Here is a 22,947-nt window from a genome sequence, read left to right as displayed (position 1 = left end):
GAAAAACAGAACAGCTTTTCATAGATGGCTTTAATAGTTTGTAACTCAAACCATTTGGACTCCAGACGTTTTTATAGAACAGACGAAATCAAATGGTACAACCCAGAAGTCTGTAGCTCAAACACACTGTTTAAAAGGGGTTAGAAGTCCAAAACACACCAGCGATAAGGTGGGACTCATTGGGTTAAGGGTCAGTTTACACTCACTAATGGTGCGCGGGTCAGCTGTTTGTTCACCCGTACCCTATTGCTAATAACCCATCCACAGCCGCCCAAGTATATGTGAATCTAAGGCCCGCAACCGGCCCTAACCCGGATTTTTTAAGATATTGTTTTCTCTTTATTCAACCCGCCGCCTGCCCGCCCGCCCTTCATCCACACAATATTTAATGACCCTGAACCCGACCGCCCCACGGTTATATCCGCAGGGTCTGCAGGTTATGAGTCAACCCGCATATCACCAACATACTATAAGAGAGATTACGATAGGAAGGCCATTATGTACTCCATTACCTGAATAAACAGCTTACCTGGTTGGCAGATAGAGGCCCGTGCTGAAACTCCCAAATACTTGAACCTGTAACAAAGTCAAACGTGTTATTCATTGATTTCACTTATCAATCAGATAAGCCGAGCTATACATTAGCTTTGAACTGATACAACGGCAGGTAATTTGTTACAAAATAAAGACAAATGATTTGATTTCTGTCAAGTCACGCGATATGCTGCTCTCCTGTGACAACAGTCTGATACTTAGGGACAGGTGTAAACTAAAGCAATAAAAATATAATCTTTATGTTAAATGGGGAGAGAGTCTAACGTGCATCAACTTATTTCACCTTTTATGCAAGTCGGAGCATAGTCATTATCTGACAACCATGCACTGTTCTTGGGGGCAAAAAATGGGAACAGAACAAACCATTACTACAGTAGTTATGAGAAAAATGATAAAATTATGCGTTAAAACGCCAACAGTTTGGACAAAAAAGAAATGAAATAAGCTTTTTATTTAATGCGTCCAGATTCCAGACAAATATCCCGCTTTATCTGAGCTTTGTGGGCATTAACCAACGTCACATCACATAACAGTATTTCACATTGGTTCTGAGGGCTCAAAAATAGCCTTTGCTAAGCCTTAAACCAGCCGTTATTCCCTTAAACCTCCCTCCTGGGCTGAGCTCCTGCCTGAACCGACCAAGGGGGTTAAAGCCTGGGCTCCAATCTGCTTACTTGAGGTGCATTAGGCAGGGCATGTGATTGTGATGTGGGTGGAAATGAGAGGGGTGATGGTGATGGATTGCCACTGTGTGGACGAGTTCCAATTCCAGTGAGGGGGAACACACATCCACACAGGTCCCCAAGGTGAACTTAACTCATGGCTCGGCTCTCTACTGCATAAAGAGCTAGTAGTCATCACTTACATTATCGAGAGACAGGGTGAAGTTAGAGAGGGAGAGAAAGACATGGTGGCCACCTCAGACAAATTGACCTAGACTAATTATTCAGCTATCTGGAAGGTTCACAGTTGTTCAGTTCACCCAGTCACAGACAGGTCTCGTTTTGAGTGTGTGTAAGAGGTCAGGTGATTGCTGGGAGTCTTAGTCCTGTTCTTGTTATGGACAGGATCTTAACTGCTCTCCTGCCTCAGTGGATAGAGTAAGAGGTAGGAACAGTGCCAGGGACAGCAGTGGGCTTTCCTGTCTAGCTCAGGGATGGGCAACTATAACATTTTTTGAGTTCATTTCCTGCGTACTACACAATTTTCCATGGGGCAGAGAGAAAAATGAGCAGTTTTACAGCAAATTCCCTGTAATAATACATCTTTTGCCATAGGGTGAAGAAATTAAATGTTTTTATATGATGTCTGAGTGAGAGTGACTAACAAAATCTATGTTCCCCCCGGTTGGTAATACGACCATGAATACTACAAGATAGCTGGCCACCAGACATTTTAGCTGACATGGGCTAATTGAGTTACTGTCAGTGACTGACATAAAATAACTGCTGATGTACAACCACATGACAAAACTGCACCTTGTGTATTGTACTATTCCAACCCAACAGTAAATTGAGACCCAGACTGAGTTCCTAAACAAAAAAATAATAAAAAAGTGATCCGCGGGCCTACAAAACGGCAGTTGTCCATCCCTGGTATAGCTTGTAAAGCTGAGAGCAGACACACACAGCTCTATCAGCAGGCTCAAAGTCAGCAGGAACAAGGACACCTGAAGCACTGTCGATTACAGGCCAAAATATAACAGCAGGGAGATAAGAGCGGACCGACCAGGCGGTTTTACAAATGGCTGCTGGTCACACGCCCCACCATATATGGCCTGTCTTTCATCATCATTACAGCTCAGCCCATAGGAAGAGAAAATCACTCTCCCCTACAGAGTCACGACTCCTTTCAGACAGCTATAGAGCCAGCCAGAGAAAGACTAGAAAGATGTAAAGACAGCATTTCTACATAGAGCAGCAAGTTCTCATGCTGTCTCTAGCAATGAGGGGAATTTGTATAATAAGGGAACAGGAGATTGTGAGAATCTCAAGCAGCTCGCCGTGTGGGTGAGGTCTGCCTGTGTTGCTAGAAACCACTTCCATTCCAAACCTTTGCTCTGCCTGTCACTTCTAGTAGTTGGTGTCGGCTTTTATGAAAGCATGAACTCTACATGGTTGCAATATTTATTTGAACGATGACCCGTATTAGCCTGGGCCCAGATCTTTTCAACTATGTTAAAGTTTCAACAACCAGAGGAGTCTGCTGTACACCAATAACGGTCAAACAGATCTGGGACCTGGCTAGACCTGTATGGGTTTAGGTCTGGAACTGTAGCGATGTGAGTGATCTCTTACATCAGCAGTGGGCCACAGGTCTTTGATGACCCTCTCGATCCTGTCCACCACCTCCATCCTCATCCTCTCCTCCTCCGCACGAGGAGACATGTGCTTGTAGAAGTCATTGATCTCCTCATGGAGCCTGCAGAACACAATGAAAACAGGGTTAGGGAGGGAGACAGAGACAGAGAGAGAACAAAAGGAGAAAGTAGCATGTTCATGGGGATAGTAGGAGTCTGAAATAGGTCAAAAGACACTGACAAAGATAGATGGCAGAATATATTGTAAGAGAAAAATCTAAATAACAGGTCTACAATACAATTGATGGGGCCTACAATACATAATGTATTATGCCAGTCAATGCAACTTGTAAACAACTTTCACCGGTAGCCCACTGAACAGCCACCAGAGACAATTACCCCAACCTACCATGTAATGAAATAGAAAAAACATTTTGAAAAAACAGAAATGACACTTCCTCAAACACGCAAAGCATTTGTGGAGTTAATCGCAAAGTATCATTACTACATAAACTGGCTTCTTTACCGGAGGCGTGTAATGTTAAAGGCTAAGTGTCAACACCTGTGTGCCAACAAACTGTAATCAAGTGGCATCTACTGAAGACTGGAAGAAATGCATTAACTACAGGATTATGACAGACAGGCTGACGTGTGTGAGAAAAGATCACAAAGCCACAATAATGCAATACATCTACACCTTTGGTACAAATTATAGGGCATATTCCCACTGTTAGGGGTATGGACCAGTTCTTCACTGGTACCAAAGCAGTTGGCATAAATGTCAAATTAAAGAATTTGGGAGGACAATGCTAATAAGTACAAGTGTTGCTGTCCTTGAGTTAAAAATGGGTGCTTAACCAACAAATCGACTTTACTAAACGATCAACAATGCCGCAGGGTCACTTCCCTTCACCCCGATAGTCAGGTAAACTTGGTCCTTGGCTGGGTGGGTATGAATGCCAGGGCAGGTTTAGGGAGACCAGGGACTGTGGCAACTGTCAGATATATTACACAAAGGCACAGAGACAAGACTGTGACTGGGCCAGTAATTGACTGACTGACGGGTTATTTCTGCCTGAAATTCACCCTGCTGTCTGTCTATTATTAAAGCTGCAGATTGACCAACACTTCCACCCACAGGGCCTAGACCAGAGGCTATATCAATAACACTAAAGACTGGGTCACAAACATTCACACGTGGTACTGATTGCCGCCCACACACACGGTGCAGCCTAAGCCAGCTGCCACCTCAACCTTTGACCCAACCAACACACGTCCTTGTTGTTCCAAACTCAACTGGTTAGCTCTTGTATGTTCTGGCCAGTGCTTAGTGTGGGGACAGGAAGCGGAGCAGGAACAGAATGGAGAGGAATCAAGCCAGTCAAAGGGGATTGGAGCAGACAACACGTGGACACGAGGTCTAACACTCAGTGACCAACCAACACAGTAAGGCCGTAGGGAAACTCGGTCATGGGAGGATAAAATACTTATTCCCTTTCCTAATCTTTCAAAGGAAACTATTAGCTTGAGTTGAATAGCAAGCTGCACATACAGCATTATGATTGTGAGTAGAGCAGAGGCAGCAGTCCTGTTGTGTGAGCAGCTGTAATGTGAGTGAACACCACATACTGGAGGGGGTGTAGTAGAGGCTAGGACACCAGAGGGCTGGGGCTGTCGTGGACTGGCAGTGGAGCGGGTCACTCTGCCCTGGCTGCCCCTTTACTGGGTCTGTTCACACACACACACTCCCAGTCAACCACAGGGCCATGTAAACAACACAGCACCCAGCCAATGACAGGCCTGCAGCACAGCTTTCTTTGGCAGGAAAATCAAAGAGAGTGGGAGAGAAATGGTAGCTACTTCTGAGCTTGTTTAGCCAAGCTGTGTGCCTGAGAGGGCTCAGCTGTGAGAAACACTAGTAGCTACTGTAGACGATTCAGCCTGCCTGTCATTTGCGTTTCAGGGTTTTAGATAAGTCTTCCCTGGCGCTTATAGTAGTCTGTGTTTCACCTAATCCTCATCGACACCCAGACAGACATTTCTGGTGTAGCAGCCAGGAGTCTAACTGAAGGGCCATGACCCGGTTAAACCCCAGCCAACAGCCGCCCCAATCCCCAGCCTGTCTGTTGGCCCAATCTACACAGCAGTCCAGCCAGCCAGACAGTCATGCCAGTTCAATGCCATCAGTCCCTGGGTAGAAGTACTCCTCCCTGACGTGATGATACCAGGCCTTTCAAGCTACATCACTGCAGGTGTTCATCCTCAAACAATGATCCCTTTATATTCACACAGAGGAGTGGATCACACAGCTTGTAATATACACAATAGGCTGGTAAACTAATCTAACTTCTACACCTTTCCTCACCCAAGCACCAGCCTCTCCCATTTTAAGTAGGCCAAGCTAACTCCTCAGGGCAGGCACGTTAATTGTGTGTGAAGATACCCACCATGAGGTTCCCTGTCCTGAGGTACCATGAGCTGTTGTTCTGGACGGGCCAGGGCCTCACATTACAGTGTATTCTGAGCTGACTGAAGCAGAGAGCACTATGCAGGGGATTCCATCCTTATCTTTCTATTTGTCTCTTCATTTCTGGTGTTGGTCAGACTGACATGGGAACAGGAGTTAAGTACCTTCAACACGCGACACACCCACACACAGCAACAGGCCCACAGATACACACTGCAGAGGCAACCTGGCTGACAGCATTCATCACGCCCAGCCAGTCACTGCAACAAAGACTGCACCGTGAACACACACGTCACATATTGATTTAACGCACACGCCACACTCCCTTCCATACATACACTCCCACAGAAAGTCCATAGTCAAACTTTTGTCACACGTAGCACACAATGACTGATACACTTATCGGGGGAGATCAAACAAATCTCCCACCAATTTGGAGGCGATGGCAATAGAAATGTAGTATGTGTGTCTGCCAGCCTCCTACACTGTGCTTATAACAAACAAAAAACAGTCAGTTTCATTTCAGAGTCAGCCTCAGCATAGGCTCTCTATTCCAGCTCAGTTTCATTTCAGAGAGTCAGCCTCAGCATAGGCTCTCTATTCCAGCTCAGTTTCATTTCAGAGTCAGCCTCAGCATAGGCTCTCTATTCCAGCTCAGTTCCATTTCAGAGAGTCAGCCTCAGCATAGGCTCTCTATTCCAGCTCAGACCAGTGGTGCTGCTAAGTTTCATTTCACAGCAGCAGTGTCTGTCTGACTGGCTGTCCATGTGAGAGGAGAATGGGTTTCGTTTCAGGGTTAAGCCTCATCGTGTCGTCACCCAGGGAACCGGCTGAAACCAGGGGGAGCAGCCCAGTGCTTTCGGAGCATGTGAAAGAAACAAAATCGCTCCTTCCTGAATCCTTCTGGATCACATTACAGATCACACATCCTCAGCCAAAGGAACAGAACACAGACCCTTGGCACTTGGTATCAGAGAATACGCCTGCCTTAATCATATGGAAATTGTGTAATCGCCTCAGAGCGAGCAGGGCTTCCAGAGAGCTGAGCCTGGAGAGAGCAATTAGGCTTCACACACAGCGAGAGGGGCTCCTGTGGAAGGCAGAGCAGGACTAGGCAAACCCATTTGGGAGCCCTGGGTTTAGAGGAATGGCTTTGCAACTGAAACAGGCAAAATCTTTTCCAAGATATAGATACTGTCATGTACTACTGAGCAGCAAGTGCCAGTAGGTTTGAGGCAGCAGAGTAGGTGTGGTGGAGGAAATATGTCTTCACATGAAGGAGAAGGGGGGAGAAGCATAACTTCAGGGTCTCATCTGCAAGTTCACTGTTGCAGTGGCAGACTGGTACTGCTTATTGACCAGCTGCTCAGATGGACTGACAGTGTAAAGGTGTGTGAGAGTCAGAGGGCAGGGCATGTGTCTTGAGTTCAGACACAGGCAGTAAAAGACACAGGAGAGAAAAATCTAAACTGGCTGCCAAAGTGCCTTTGAGAAAGGAGAGGGTTCGCTGGCAGATGGCTTTTCGGATGTGCAAGGGCAGCCCCCGGGTTTAGAATGGCCTCCATCGAACAGCATTAGAGCAACCAACTATAAATAGTGCAGAAGGACCAGGGACAGAAATAACAGGGTACTGTACCATGCCCATGTTTCATAGCGCTGCCAGAAACAGTGAGAGACATGTCATCCAGCAGGCATTCTCTTCACGTGAACCTGCAAAAACTTCCCTCACTCACTGCTTATTAGACAGTCCCTCTGTTGGCAGTGCTACATGTGTAAATATGCCTCTCACACAAAAACATGAGTAGGCTAGCAATATGCATAGTCAGACACACAGAGAGAGAGAGAGGAAAGGATGTCAACCCAAACCACACACTGAACATGTGGCCAATTCATTAAGCTTTCATCAATGCCTGACTTATCCTCCAGCAGCACAACGGTGGCTCAGACTGGCTACCATAACCAGAGGATTTGGGTTAAAAACAAGGGAAGGCTACGAGGACCCCAGGTGTCCCTGATCATTAGTGACCTTCTTGGCCTCAGTGGAGTTATCTGGCACACACTAGCTGTGGTTGAAACCATGTGTTTAGTGCTGAAAAAAAAAGCTCCCGGCTCCACAGGCTCCAAAACATCTGGCGTGCTGGAAGTCCAGCCATAAACACTAGACTACACTTACATTACACCATCCTCTTCAATTAAAGCTCTAAGGGTCGATCCACCATAACATCTAGGTCTATATTCAAAAGTACAGAGACCCATGGACGGACACAGACATCATAAGAACAATCTAATAAAGATCAATTGGGACACAAGATCTTGGGCTACCCCAAGTACAATCTGCAGACACACTGCTAACAGATTTGAGCCATTAGCACTAAGCTAAACATTAGTAACAAGAGTCTAGTCTACTCAAACTTGTGTTTGGTCTAAACATACTGCATGTCCTCTGATATCCATGAGAATTTCCACTCCATCTCTGAGCTCACAGGCTAGACTCCAAATCACTGCATGACCCTAGTCTGCCTGTCAACCAAGTCATCATGGCTCCTTCCACTGTGTGAGGCCTTTGAAAAAAGAGCCAGGATGCAACATGTGATTGGCAACCCATCAGACAAACATAGAGATCTGTGGTATACATGTTGCATATTGAGTTCATCAAGACTGGAGTAGAAAAGAGAGCACACGGTGTGCTTTCATCATTAGTCTCATGGCATGAAGTGACACCTGTACCTAGGTAGGTTTCTCTTAATCTGCCTGGCTGAAAAGCATTTATACAGGCTTATGAAAATGCAATTGCCAGAAATGTTTAACTACATATACTTAAATACAGTGAAAAAAAGACTTCAACATCCAATACTTTAACAATTACCATAATTTGCACAACAGAAACGGCCACCAAAGAAACACAGCAGTCTCCAATTGAAACTTATTGTCAAACAGTATGACAGACACAAAAGAAATAGGATTGTCTTTCAGTATTGATTTTGTCTGGGCTGTACCAAAACAAGAAACAATCTACCTAACTAGCTACCCCCTATGCTGTTCAGACTACATTAACTCGACCGGCTTTCAAATTGGCCAGAAAGGGAGAAAATATCAAAACCTTCTTTAAGCACATGGGATTGCTGAGATACGGAGGGTTTCCCCACACGTGCTGGTAGAGGGAAGGGTATATTACCCACAGTCCAAAGGACCAGCAGCACATATAGCTCTCTGCAAGTCCTCGCCACACCACCTGGCTGTATGCCAGAAAAGGGGCACGACAATGGCCTTTTCTCAATTAGATTTGTACGACATGTCAAAGATAAAATTATAAGAAGCATGTCATTTTAAACTGTTTGCATGCTTTTCTCCTTCAAGAAAACAATAGCTGATTCAAAGGGGGTGTGGCAGACTTCAAAACTCTTCCGTGAAGGACTCAGGTAGGATACACTTGTGTTTCCTCGCCAAAAGGAGCCCATTGAGGAGGAGCAAACTCCATTGGTATCTCTGACAGCCAGTACAGTACAGACCGCGCTATAGCTCTATGAGTGGCACTGTGTTGGGGTAACAAGAGGTGATATCTGGAAGCTGGAACTGTGGGACTTTGATCATACATCTCAGAGATGGTTCTAAAAACAATAATGTGCCTATACTGATAGTCACCAAGTGATTAGCAGCACATTTAGATGGCCCATGGGGTCAACATTGTACTAGAGGTCAACCGATTATGATTTTTCAACGCCGATACCGATTATTGGAGGCCCAAAAAAAGGCCGATACCGATTAATCGGACAATTTATTTATTTGTAATAATGACAATTACAACAATACTGAATGAACACTTATTTTAACTTAATATAATACATAAATACTATCAATTTAGCCTCAAATAAATTATGAAACATGTTCAATTTGGTTTAAATAAAGCAAAAACAAAGTGTTGCAGAAGAAAGTAAAAGTGCAATATGTGCCATGTAAAAAAGCTAACGTTTAAGTTCCTTGCTCAGAACATGAGAACATATGAAAGCTGGTGGTTCCTTTTAACATGAGTTTTCAATATTCCCAGGTAAGAAGTTTTAGGTTGAGGTTATTATAGGACTATTTCTCTCTATACCATTTGTATTTCATATACCTTTGACTATTGGATGTTCTTATAGGCATTTTAGTATTGCCAGTGTAACAGTATAGCTTCCGTCCCTCTCCTCGCTCACCTGGGCTTGAACCAGGAACACATCGACAACAGCCACCCTCGAAGCAGCGTTACCCATGTAGAGCAAGGGGAACAACTACTCCAAGTCTCAGAGCGAGTGACGTTTGAAACGCCATTAGCGCGCACCCGCTAACTAGCTAGCCATTTCACATCGGTTACACCAGCCTAATCTTGGGAGTTGATAGGCTTGAAGTCAAACAGCGCAATGCTTGAAGAACTGCGAAGAGCTGCTGGCAAAACGCACAAAGGTGCGGTTTGAATGAATGCTTACGAGCCTGCTGCTGCCTACCATCGCTCAGTCAGACTGCTCTATCAATATCAAATCATAGACTTAATTATAACATAATAACACACAGAAATACGAGCCTTTGGTTATTAATATGGTCGAATCAGGAAACTATCTTTTTGAAAATCGAAACGTTTATTATTTCAGTGAAATACGGAACCGTTCCGTATTTTATCTAACGGGTGGCATCCCTAATTCTAAATATTCCTGTTACATTGCACAACCTTCAATGTTATGTCATAATTATGTACAATTCTGGCAAATTAATTACGGTCTTTGTTAGGAATAAATGGACTTCACACAGTCCGCAATGAGCCAGGCGGCCCAAACTGCTGTATATACCCTGACTGCTTGCACGGAACGCTAGAGAAGTGACACAAATTCATGTTAGCAGGCAATATTAACTAAATATGCAGGTTTAAAAATATATACTATATACATTGATGTTTATGGTTAGGTACATTGGTGCAACGACAGTGCTTTTTTCGCAAATGCGCTTGTTAAATCATCACCCGTTTGTCAAAGTAGGCTGTGATTCGATGAGAAATTAACAGGCACCACATCGGTTATATGCAACACAGGACACGTTAGATAAACTAGTAATATCATCAACCATGTGTAGTTAACTAGTGATTATGTGAAGATTGATCGTTTTTTATAAGTTTAATGCTAGCTAGCAACTTACCTTGGCTTCTTGCTGCCCTCGCGTAACAGGTAGTCAGCCTGCCATGCAGGCTCCTTGTGGAGTGCAATGTAAGGCAGGTGGTTAGAGCGTTGGACTAGTAACCGGAAGGTTGCAAAAACGAATCCCCGAATCCCCCCTGAACAAGGCAGTTAACCCCCATTCCTAGGCCGTCATTGAAAACAAGAATGTGTTCTTAATCTGACTTGCCTAGTTAAATAAAAGGTGTAAAAAAAAAAGAAACAAAATGTAAAATGGGGGGAATACAAAAACACAAATAAAAACCGGCAAATCGGTGGCCAAAAATACCGATTGTTATGAAAACTTGAAATCGGCCCTAATTAAAAATCGGCCATTCCGATTAAAATCGGTCGACCTCTACATTGTACAAAACTAATATGGCACTGTGTGACCGCTGACCTCAACACATAGGACCAAGGACAGGGTTGTGTTCAATAGCGCACATGTAGGGCATACTGTAGCAAAGAATAATGAAACAAACATTTCTTATTGGACAAGTTCATATAGTCCCTCCCTCTTTCACTCCATTTTGCTAAGTTTTCCATTTTGTGCCTAGTGAACACAACCCTGGTCTTTCCACAGCTAGTTGTGTGTGACAGCACAGTGCAGCCATACTATTTTAGGCAGTCCACTCCACTCACACACCAAGAAAACTTCTGGGTCTTTCACAACAGCTTTTATTTCAGTGAATCAGAGCTGGCAGAATGCCATTGCTTCTCCAGAGCTCATTGGATGGAGGGCACTGGGACTTCAGAGAAAGAGCTCAGGTTTCTTTCCTAGAGGGGCGGGTTTGTTTTGGGAGAGCGAAGCCAGGACATGCTCAGCGTGTGCGGCATGTAAACACAGCACCCCTTATACATGGAGGCTGGACCTGCTGGGCTCAACCAAGCAGTCCAACAACTCTGCATGCACACACATCTCCACCCCAATCCGGCCTATCACCACCCCCGCAACAAACAACATTGCCTTACTCGTCCAAGGAAAATCGTTCATCTTCTCCCACCCTTTTCTTTCCCCTCCCCATCAAATTGTGTATGCCACAGTGGTCACAGTCACACAAATGTAACTTCAACCCCTTGACTAATGCGAGCCTGAATAGGCAATCCCCCAGGTATCACAAGCAAAAAGAAAATGCACCCGGATGTGAATTTTGTATATAATGTTTCTGCCACCGTATCTTAAAGCAAAAAAGAGCTTCTGGATATCAGGACAGCGATCACTCACCTCGGATTTGAAATATTTTTTTCATCAATAAGCAGGACACACAGGATATACTCCAAACACCTGACAAGGCCAACATCCCAGTTATTGGCAAGAGGAAGAGAAGCAGGTACAGAGGACACAGAGCAGGGTGCCTCGTAAGGACCCGCAGAAGGCGAGTGGAAAAGTTGCAGTTACCGTCAATATTACTCGCCAACGTGTAATCATTGGACAATAAATTAGACGAGGTAGGGTCACGAATATCCTACCAATGGGACATCAAAAACTAACATGTTATGTTCCACAGAATCGTGGCAGAATGATGATATGGATATTCAGCTTGTGGGATATACGCTGCACCGGCTAGATAGAACAGCACATTCCAGTAAGACGGGGGGCGGTCTGTGCATATTTGTAAACAGCTGGTTTATCATCTATACTTTTCGTGGCTGTTTATTTACCACCACAGACGGATGCTGGCACTAAGACCGCACGCAGTCAGCTGTATAAGGAAATAAGCAAGCAGAAAACTGCTCACCCAGAGGCGGGGCTCCTAGTGGCCGGAGACTTTAATGCAGGGAAACTTAAATCAGTTCTTCCTCTTTTCTATCAACATGTTAAATGTGCAAGGACGTCATCCCCACAGTGACTGTACGTACATACCCCAACCAGAAGCCATGGATTACAGGAAACATTAGCACTGAGCTAAAGGGTAGAGCTGCCTCTCAAGGTGTGGAACTAACCCGGAAGCTTATAAGAAATCCTGCTATGCCCTTCGACGAACCATCAAACAGGCCAAGCGTCAATATAGGGCTAAGATTGAATCGTACTACACCTGCTCCGACGCTCGTCTTATGTGGCAGGACTTGCAAACTATTACAGACAACAAAGGGAAGCACAGCTGCGAGCTGCCCAGTGACACGAGCCTACCAGCCGAGCTAAATCACAGCTATGCTCACTTTGAGGCAAGCAACACTGAGGCATGCACGAGAGCATCAGCTGTTCCGGATGACTGTGTGGTCACGCTCTCCGTAGTCGATGTGAGTAAGACCTTTACACAGGTCAACATTCACAAGGCTGCAGGGCCAGACAAATTACCAGGACATGTGCTCCAGGCATGTGCTGACCAACTGGCAGGTGTCTTAACTGACATTTTCAACATGTCCCTGATTGAGTCTGTAATATCAACGTGTTTCAAGCAGACCACCATAGTCCCTGTGCCCAAGAACACTAAGGCAACCTGCCTAAATGACTACAGACCCGTAGCACTCACGTGCGTTGTCATGAAGTGCTTTGAAAGGCTGGTAATGGCTCACAACACCATTATCCCAGAAACCCATGAACCACTCCAATGTGCATACCGCCCAAACAGATCCACAGATGATGCAATCTCTATTGCACTCCACACTGCCCTTTCCCACCTGGACAAAAATAACACCTACGTGAGAATGCTATTCATTGACAACAGCTCAGCATTCAACACCGTAGTGCCCTCCACGCTCATCACTAAGCTACGGATCCTGGGACTAAACACCTCCCTCTGCAACTAGATCCTGGACTTCCGGACCGGTGCCCCCGCACATTGGCTACCCGGAATATCTGCATTGTGTCCCGCCACCCGCTCTTCTATGCTACTGCTACTCTCCGTTTATCATATATGCATAGTCACTTTAACCATACCTACATACTACCTCAATCAGCCCGACTAACCAGTGCCTGTATATAGCCTCGCTACTGTATATAGCCTTGCTACTGTTATTTTTCACTGTCTTTTTTACTGTTGTTTTTATTTCTTTACTTATCCATTGTTCACCTCAAACCTTTTTTCTTTTTACTTAAAAATTAAACTGTTGGTTAGAGCCAGTAAGTATTTCACTATAAGGTCTACTACACCTGTTGTATTCGGTGCACGTGACATATTTTGATTTTACCACTTTCCAATTTTGTGCTTCCCAGTCAGGGACTTGGGGAAGAAAGCTAATGAAACATTTCCAAAACCAGAGATTACAAGCCTGAAAAACACTTTCTGAAAGCGACACTATCAGTTGGCAGATGTCTAGGCTTTACATTTATATATTATGAAATATCTGTCCATAATGCAGCTCAGTAACTAAGCATTGTGAGCAGAAAAAGAACCAGGAGTTTGAGAGACCGAACCTGGTTGTTACTGTGATCCAGGCTGTACAGTAAAGGTTGGGGTATTAGAGTAATCACTAAGGAATGTCCTTATGCAAACAGTGTGCTTCATATTACTATAAATGAGGATCAGCCTGGCTAAGACTTTGCTCTGGGCTCTTGCATGTTGCTAGCCTACGCTTGTCAGACACGTAGAAGAGAAAAATAAAACACCTCTACACCTCAGCCTTTAAAACAATACCCCACCCACCTCAGGACTTTTCTCTAGTTTAAACTAGTAAGAACTGCATTTCTGAAATAGCTCTGTGTCACACTAAGATTTTATAAACTAATTGGTCAATGTTTTTTCAAGACAGACCTGGTCCATTATACTTAGACAAATAAACAGAGGGGACTCAGCCAAAACAAAAATGATAAGATAATGCACCTGGATGGTTGTAAAGCAGCACATTTCATTTCAGCATCACGTGTCTGGGGAAATACAGTCTGTCATTATAGAGAAAATGGTTACAGTAACCTACCCTCTATATCTGCTTTGTACCAACCTGACATATTGATCATAATCAGTAAGCTAGTATAGCCAACCTATATGAAAGACAGAGTGTACTCAGGGCTCCCGAGTGGTGCAGCGGTCTAAGGCACTGCATCTCAGTGCTAGAGGCGTCACTAGAGACCCCAATTCGATTCCAGGCTGATGCCACCCGACCGTGATTCGGAGTCCCATAGGGTGGCGCACAATTGGCCCAGCGTCGTCCGGGTTAGGGTTTGACCGGGGTAAGCCGTCATTGTAAATAAGAATTTGTTCTTAACTAACTCGACTAGTTAAATCAATCAAATGTATTTATGAAGCCCTTCTTACATCAGCTGATGTCACAAAGTGCTGTACAGAAACCAATCCTAAAACCCCAAACAGCAAGCAATGCAGGTGTAGAAGCATGGTGGCTAGGAAAAACTCCCTAGGAAGGCCGGAACCTAGGAAGAAACCTAGAGAGGAAGCAGGCTATGAGGGGTGGCCAGTCCTCTTCTGGCTGTCCCGGGTGGATATTATAACAGAACATGGATGACCAGCAGGGTCAAAAAAATAGTAGTCACTGTGGTTGTAGAGGGTGCAACAGGTCAGAACATTTAAATAAGGGTTAAATAAAAATAGTAGAGTTCAGACTCTACTAAGAGGTCTGGACTAGAGGTCGACCGATTAATCGGAATTGCCGATTAATTGGGTCCGATTTCAAGTTTACAAAACAATCGGTATTTTGGGCCACCGATTTTTATATATATAATATTTTTTAACAAGGCAAGTCAGTTAACACATTATTTTCAACGACGGCCTAGGAACGGTGGGTTAACTACCTTGTTCAGGGGCAGAACGCCAGATTTTTACCTTGTCAGCTTGGGAATTCAATCTTGCTACCTTACGGTTAACTAGTCCAACGCTCGAACCACCTGATTTACATTGCACTCCACGAGGAGCCTGCCTGTTACGCGAATGCAGTAAGAAGCCAAGGTAAGTTGCTAGCTAGCATTAAACTTATCTTAAAGAACAATCAATCATGATCACTAGTTAACTACACATGGTTGATGATATTACTAGTTTATCTAGCCTGTCCTGCGTTGCATATAATCGATGCTGTGCGCATTCGCGAAAAAGGACTGTCGTAGCTCCAACGTGTACCTACCCATAAACATCAATGTCTTTCTTAAAATCAATACACAAGTATATATTTTTAAACCTGCATATTTAGTTAATATTGCCTGCTAACATCAATTTCTTTTAACCTCTTACATCTAGACGTTCCGCTAGCAGAACACCTGCTCCAATATCCAATGATAGGCGTGGCGCGAATTACAAATTCCTCAAAAATACAAAAACTTCAATTTTTCAAACATATGACTATTTTACACAATTTTAAAGACAAGACTCTCCTTTATCTAACCACACTGTCCGATTTCAAAAAGGCTTTACAGCAAAAGCAAAACATTAGATTGTGTCAGCAGAGTACCCAGCCAGAAATATTCAGACACCCATTTTTCAAGCTAGCATATAATGTCACATAAACCCAAACCACAGCTAAATGCAGCACTAACCTTTGATGATCTTCATCAGATGACACTCCTAGGACATTATGTTATACAATACATGCATGTTTTGTTCAATCAAGTTCATATTTATATCAAAAACCAGCTTTTTACATTAGCATGTGACGTTCAGAACTAGCATTCCCACCGAACACTTCCGGTGAATTTACTAAATTACTCACGATAAACGTTCACAAAAAACATAATTATTTTAAGAATTATAGATACAGAACTCCTTTGTGCAATCGAGGTGTCCGATTTTAAAATAGCTTTTCGGTGAAAGCACATTTTGCAATATTCTGAGTAGATAGCCCAGCCATCACGGCTAGCTATTTTGACACCCACCAAGTTTGACCCTCACCAAACTCTGATTTACTATTAGAAAAGTTTGATTAGCTTTGGTGTTTTTCGTCAGAATGCACTCCCAGGACTGCTACTTCAATAACAAATGTTGGTTTGGTTCAAAATAATCCATAGTTATATCCAAATAGCGGCGTTTTGTTCGTGCGTTCAAGACACTATCCAAGGGTGACGAAGGGTTACGCGCCCGACGCATTTCGTGACAAAAAAAAAATTCTAAATTTTCCATTACCGTACTTCGAAGCATGTCAACCGCTGTTTAAAATAAATTTATGCCATTTTTCTCGTAAAAAAGCGATAATATTCCGACCGGTAGTGGTGGTTTTCGTTCAAAGAGAGAGAAAGTAAACATGGAGTCGACTCGTGCACGAGCCTCAGTCTCATAGTACTCTGACCGGCCACTACCCAAACGCGCTAATGTTTTACAGCCAGATGCTTCAAAGCCACGATTCAGCTTTTTGCCGCCTTTTGAGAGCCCATGGGAGCCGTAGGAAGTGTCACGTAACAGCAGAGATCCCCTGTTTTGGATAGAGATAATCAAGAAGGCCAAGAAATGGTCAGACAGGGTACTTCCTGTACAGAATCTTCTCAGGTTTTGGCCTGCCAAATGAGTTCTGTTATACTCACAGACACCATTCAAACAGTTTTAGAAACTTTGGAGTGGTTTCTATCCAAAGCTAATAATGATATGCAACTTCTCGTTTCTGGGCAGGAGTAATAATCAGATTAAATCGGGTAGGTTTTTTATCCGGCCGTGAAAACACTGCCCCCTATCCATAACAGGTTAACTCGGGAAATTGTGTCACTTCTCTTACATTCTGTGCAACAGAGTCAGGGTATATGTAGCAGTTTGGGCCGCCTGGCTCGTTGCGAACTAATTTGCCAGAATTTTACGTAATTATGACATTGAAGGTTGTGCAATGTAACAGGAATATTTAGACTTAGGGATGCCACCCGTTAGATAAAATACGTTACGCTTCCGTATTTCACTGAAAGAATAAACTATTTGTTTTCGAAATTATAGTTTCTGGATTTGACCATATTAATAACCTACGGCTTGTATTTCTGTGTGTTATTATAATTAAGTCTATGATTTGATAGCGCAGTCTGACTGAGCGGTGGTTGGCAGCAGCAGGTTCGTAAGCATTCATTCAAACAGCACTTTACTTCGTTTGCCAGCAGCTCTTCGCAATGCTTCAAGCATTGCGCTGTTTATGACTTCAAGCCTATCAACTCCCGAGATTAGGCTGGCAATACTAAAGTACCTATTAGAAATCCAATAGACAAATGTATATGTAATACAAATGGTATAGAGAGAAATAGTCCTATAATAACTACAACCCAAAACTTGTTACCTGGGAATATTGAAGACTCATGTTAAAAGGAACCACCAGCTTTCATATGTTTTGAGCAAGGAACTTAAACGTTAGCTTTTTTACATGGCACATATTGCACTTTTACTTTCTTCTCCAACACTTAGTTTTTTCATTATTTAAACCAAATTGAACATGTTTCATCATTTATTTGAGGCTAAATTGATAGTATTTATGTATTATATTAAGTTAAAATAAGCGTTCATTCAGTATTGTTGCAATTGTCATTATTACAAAAACAACAACAAACAACCGGCCGATTAATCGGTAGCAGCCTTTTTGGGTCCTCCAATAATCGGTATTGGCGCTGAAAAATCATAATCGGTCGACCTCTACTCTAGACCCAAACTGTTATAGACCTATATCCATCCTGCCCTGCCTTTCTAAAATCTTCGAAAGCCAAGTTAACAAACAGATCACCGACCATTTCGAATCCCACCGTACCTTCTCCACTATGCAATCTGGTTTCCGAGCTGGTCATGGGTGCACCTCAGCCACGCTCAAGGTCCTAAATGATATAACCGCCATCGATAAAAGACAATACTGTGCAGCCATCTTCATCGACCTTGCCAAGGCTTTTGACTCTGTAAATTCTTATCAGCAGACTCAATAGCCTTGGCTTCTCAAAAGCATGGTTCACCAACTACTTCTCAGATAGAGTTCAGTGTGTCAAATCGGAGGGCCTGTTGTCCGGACCTCTGGCAGTCTCTATGGGGGTGCCACAGGGCTAAATTTTCGGTCCGACTCTTTTCTCTGTATATATCAATGAAGTCGCTCTTGCTGCTGGTGATTCTCTGATCCATCTATGCAGACGACACCATTCTGTATACATCTGGCCCTTCTTTGGACACTGTGCTAACAGACCTCCAAAACGAGCTCCAACACCATACAACACTCCTTCCATGGCCTCCACCTGCTTTTGAAATGCTAGTAAAACTAAGTTCATGCTCTTCAACCGATTGCTGCCCGCACCCACCCGACTAGCATCGTGTGGATGTTGGCAAAGTTTGGATTCAAGAATAAAGGAAACGTGCGCCGTTGCATATCGAAGCGATTCTGACCCTTTCCTTCTGATCGTGGGTCCTCAATGGCGGACACTGCGCAGCCGCAGATTCGCACAGAGTGAAATGGTGATTCGAAAAGGGCGGAGAAAGTGTAGTTCTTGCGCAAGAGCAGAACATGTTACTTGTTGCGTAACAATGGGCGATTGATGAATTATTTTCACAGAACATGGAGTACACACTGAAATAAGTATGTGGGAGGTTTGTAATAAAAAAAAAACTAAAATAAACCGAACTTAAATGGTTACTTCATGTCATGACAGGACATTCTATCCATCAGGCTGATAAATGTAATTTCCATTACTTCAAAGTATGAAAGCAGCATATCAAAGTGGAGGCAATATACCAACCAACAGCAGTGCCTTCTTCCTTGTCAATGAAACCACCATTGCTGAACTATTTTCTAACTCCAAAATCACAACTTGCTCCCTTGACCACTGCCTTAGTTAAGGCATGCCTCTCTGTTCTCTGCCTCCTGGTGGTCAAGATTAGTAAAAATAAGTGCATGCTCTTCAACCGACTGCTGCCCGCACCCGCCTGACTAGCATCACTACTCTGGACGGTTCTGACTAAGAATATGTGGACAACTACAAATACCTAGATGTCTGGTTAGACTGTAAACTCTCCTTCCAGACTCACATTAAGCATCTCCAATCCAAAATGAAATCTAGAATCGGCTTCCTATTTCGCAACAAAGCATCCTTCACTCATGCCGCCAAACATACCCTCGTAAAACTGACTAACCTACCGATCCATGACTTCGGCGATGTCATTTACAAAATAGCCTCCAACACTCAGCAAATCGGATGCAGTCTATCACAGTGCCATCCGTTTTATCACCAAAGCCCCATATACTACCCACCACTGCGACCTGTATGCTCTCGTTGGCTGGCCCTCACTACATATCCATCGCCAAACCCACTGGCTCCAGGTCATCTATAAGTCTTTGCTAGGTAAAGCCCCACCTTATCTCAGCTCACTGGTCACCATAGCAACACCCCCCCCCGCCCCAGCAGGTATATTGCACCCCAAAGGCAGCACTTCCTTTGGCCGCCTTTCCTTACAGTTCTCTGCTGCCAATGTCTGGAACGAATTGCAAAAATCACTGAAGCTGGAGTCTTACATCTCCCTCTCTAACATTAAGCATCAGCTGTCAGAGCAACTTACCAATCACTGTACATAGCCAATCTGTAAATAGCACACCAGGCTACCTCATCCCCATATTATTACTTACCCTCTTGCTCTTTTGCACCCCAGTATCTCTACTTGCACATCATCATCTGCACATATATCACTCCGGTAATAATGTTAAATTGTAATTATTTGCGCCTCTATGGCGTATTTATTGCCTACATTCCTACATTTGTACACACTGTACATAGATTTTTCTATTTTTATTTTCTTTTGTGTTATTCAAACTAAATTTATTTATATAGCCCTTCTTACATCAGCTGATATATCAAAGTGCTGTACAGAAACCCAGCCTAAAACCCCAAACAGCAAGCAATGCAGGTGTAGAAGCACGATGGCTAGGAAACACTCCCTAGAAAGGGATTGACTGTATGTTTGTTTATGTGAAACTGTTGTTTTTGTCGCACTGCTTTGCTTTATCTTGGCCAGGTCGCAGTTGTAAATGAGAACTTGTTCTCAACTGGCCTACCTGGTTAAATAAAGCTGGGGGAAAAATTATAATTTGCATCTGCCCAGCCGCTCCTCTTTAAAGTGGGGCAGAACTCACTGATTTCACCTCACTTTTCCACAGTCATTAAGAAATAGATTGCTTCTTGGGGTTGTGGTTAGATGTGGGTCTGTTATGTTTGCTATATGTAATGTGACAGTTATCATTGTTTGTTCCTATTCCCCAAACAGCCACCCTATGACGACTTTGGCTAAAGGAATAAATTGTGTTTGTGATGCCAAAGTTAGCTCACAAATGTGAGGATGTGCGAGTTGGAAAAAACCCACGCTGTTTAATAAAGAACAAGTCTTGTTCCTTCAACATAACATTGGCGACGATGTCGTATTGTTGTCCCATGTAAAGAAGTCAGTATATCTGCTGTCTAAAGAAATGGGTGGATTTCTTAAATCTCGCAAATCTAAATTTGGGAAAATACTGACTATGACCAAAAGTATACCATCTACACCTTTTAGTACATTTGGAACTAGAATAGATACTTCTGACTTTTATATCAACCAGATAATTGTTTTTTCGGTTTTAATTGCTGCAAATTGGCAACAGTGAAACAGACGAGAAATACCAGCATCAGATAGGCAGGCTTAGCCTGACAGTGAGTAACATGTCAACTATCAAGAAAAGAGTTCTGCATTGACTATGCCTACCGAACAGTACTCGTGCTTTTAGCTAAATGTCAGTCGGATTTGACTTTTTGCTTTGCTCGTCAGCCTAGCGAACACATGCAGATGTTGGCAACCACGAGGTAGCTAGCTACCAAGGTCATAAAACAAACGACTGGAGGTAGCTAACTAACTAGCTAGTTAACGTTAACTGTCCCATTGCCTTCGACTGACCTTATCAGGTTAGGAACGTCCCCCAAAATGACGCGTGACGGTCAAATCGGAACGCCTAAATATGGCTATATTGTCTAACCATAGGAAAATGTGCGCTCACTTCATCAGCCAAGTTAGCTGGCTGGCTAGTTGTGTAACCAACTAACGTTAGTGTGGCAGAGATAGATAACGTTAGCTAGATAACGCGTGATTTATAATTAACTTGTAACGTTATATTAGTTAGCTAACGTTACTTGTAGCTAGTTTTTATTTGTGTCATTTTGTTTCTTACCCCAAGATTCCTTCAGAGTAGTTCTTGACTTTCCATGGTGTTCCCGTGTAACCACAGCCTCCGGTCTCGAGGCTACTGTTGAATCCATAAGTACTAGCCTTGTTGTCTCTTTTCCTTTTGTTGGGGTGTCCTGAGACCCCAGAGACCCGAGTACACACTTGCCCCCCTGCGCTGCCCCTCCCCAACGATGAACGGTTGTTGTGGTTGTTATTCGTTTCCAACGGAATAAAGTCTCGTTGTTCTACTACATCTCTGTCTTTCGTTGAGTTGGACATTCCCTGGTTCCGGGGTTCGCTGTTAGTGACAGCTCCGTTCTTGCACGAGATCACGTTACCCAATGTCCCGTTGATATTCGATTTCGGACTGAGGCTTGACGTGCCAGACAAACTACCCGTGTTACAGTTGTTATTGAAGTACAGATTCCCCAGTCCTTGAGTTGTTTCCCAAATCTGCATCCACAGGCTGTTGGCTGGCCCACGTTGTTCTGGCTGAAACCAAGCGATTCTTGGATCCATCAAACGACACTGCAGGCACACTGCCCCAGAGCAAGGCTCAGTTCGTGTAGCTAAAGCTAGCACGGTAGCTAGCTAGCCTCACTCGTAAGCTTCACAGCGGACTAACGTTAGCTAGGTAGGTTACTTCAAATTGCTATAAAATATCTATATCTGGCATCCATGAATTAAAACGAATATCAGATATTATTATTATACAGTAGGCGACGTGTGGATGTTGGCAAAGTTTGGATTCAAGAATAAAGGAAACGTGCGCCGTTGCATATCGAAGCGATTCTGACCCTTTCCTTCTGATCGTGGGTCCTCAATGGCGGACACTGCGCAGCCGCAGATTCGCACAGAGTGAAATGGTGATTCGAAAAGGGCGGAGAAAGTGTAGTTCTTGCGCAAGAGCAGAACATGTTACTTGTTGCGTAACAATGGGCGATTGATGAATTATTTTCACAGAACATGGAGTACACACTGAAATAAGTATGTGGGAGGTTTGTAATAAAAAAAAAACTAAAATAAACCGAACTTAAATGGTTACTTCATGTCATGACAGGACATTCTATCCATCAGGCTGATAAATTTAATTTCCATTACTTCAAAGTATGAAAGCAGCATATCAAAGTAGAGGCAATATACCAACCAACAGCAGTGCCTTCTCCCTTGTCAATGAAACCACCATTGCTGAACTATTTTCTAAATCCAAAATCACAACTTGCTCCCTTGACCACTGCCTTAGTTAAGGCATGCCTCTCTGTTCTCTGCCTCCTGGTGGTCAAAATTGTAAATGCATCTCTCACATCTGGCATTGTTCTTACGGCTTTGAAAAGAACGGCTTTAACTCCCATACGGAAGAAACAGGGCCTGGACCCTGAGATCCTCACAAACTACAGGCCAATCTCAAACCTCCCCTTCCTCACCAAAGTGCTTGAGTGGGTGGTA

The 22,947-nt window shown here is 43.6% G+C and overlaps 1 protein-coding gene across 1 annotated transcript in view; it reads right to left on the bottom strand.

The window, feature by feature from the left end:
• The window catches only part of LOC106562382 (terminal nucleotidyltransferase 4B), a 35,721-nt gene extending 13,273 nt beyond the window's left edge, over positions 1-22,448 (bottom strand). Inside the window, exons 1-3 of the mRNA XM_045689295.1 lie at positions 21,506-22,448; positions 2,853-2,976; positions 530-576 (exon numbers count right to left, since the gene is read on the bottom strand). Of these exons, the coding sequence (XP_045545251.1) occupies positions 530-576; positions 2,853-2,976; positions 21,506-22,020 (686 nt within the window). The 5' untranslated portion in view covers positions 22,021-22,448. The remainder of the gene's footprint in view (positions 1-529; positions 577-2,852; positions 2,977-21,505) is intronic.
• Positions 22,449-22,947: the final 499 nt, after the last annotated feature.

This window comes from Salmo salar, chromosome ssa11, assembly GCF_905237065.1.
Source record: "Salmo salar chromosome ssa11, Ssal_v3.1, whole genome shotgun sequence".
Lineage (NCBI taxonomy): Eukaryota > Metazoa > Chordata > Actinopteri > Salmoniformes > Salmonidae > Salmo > Salmo salar.
This window is presented reverse-complemented; position numbering and strand designations above follow the sequence as displayed.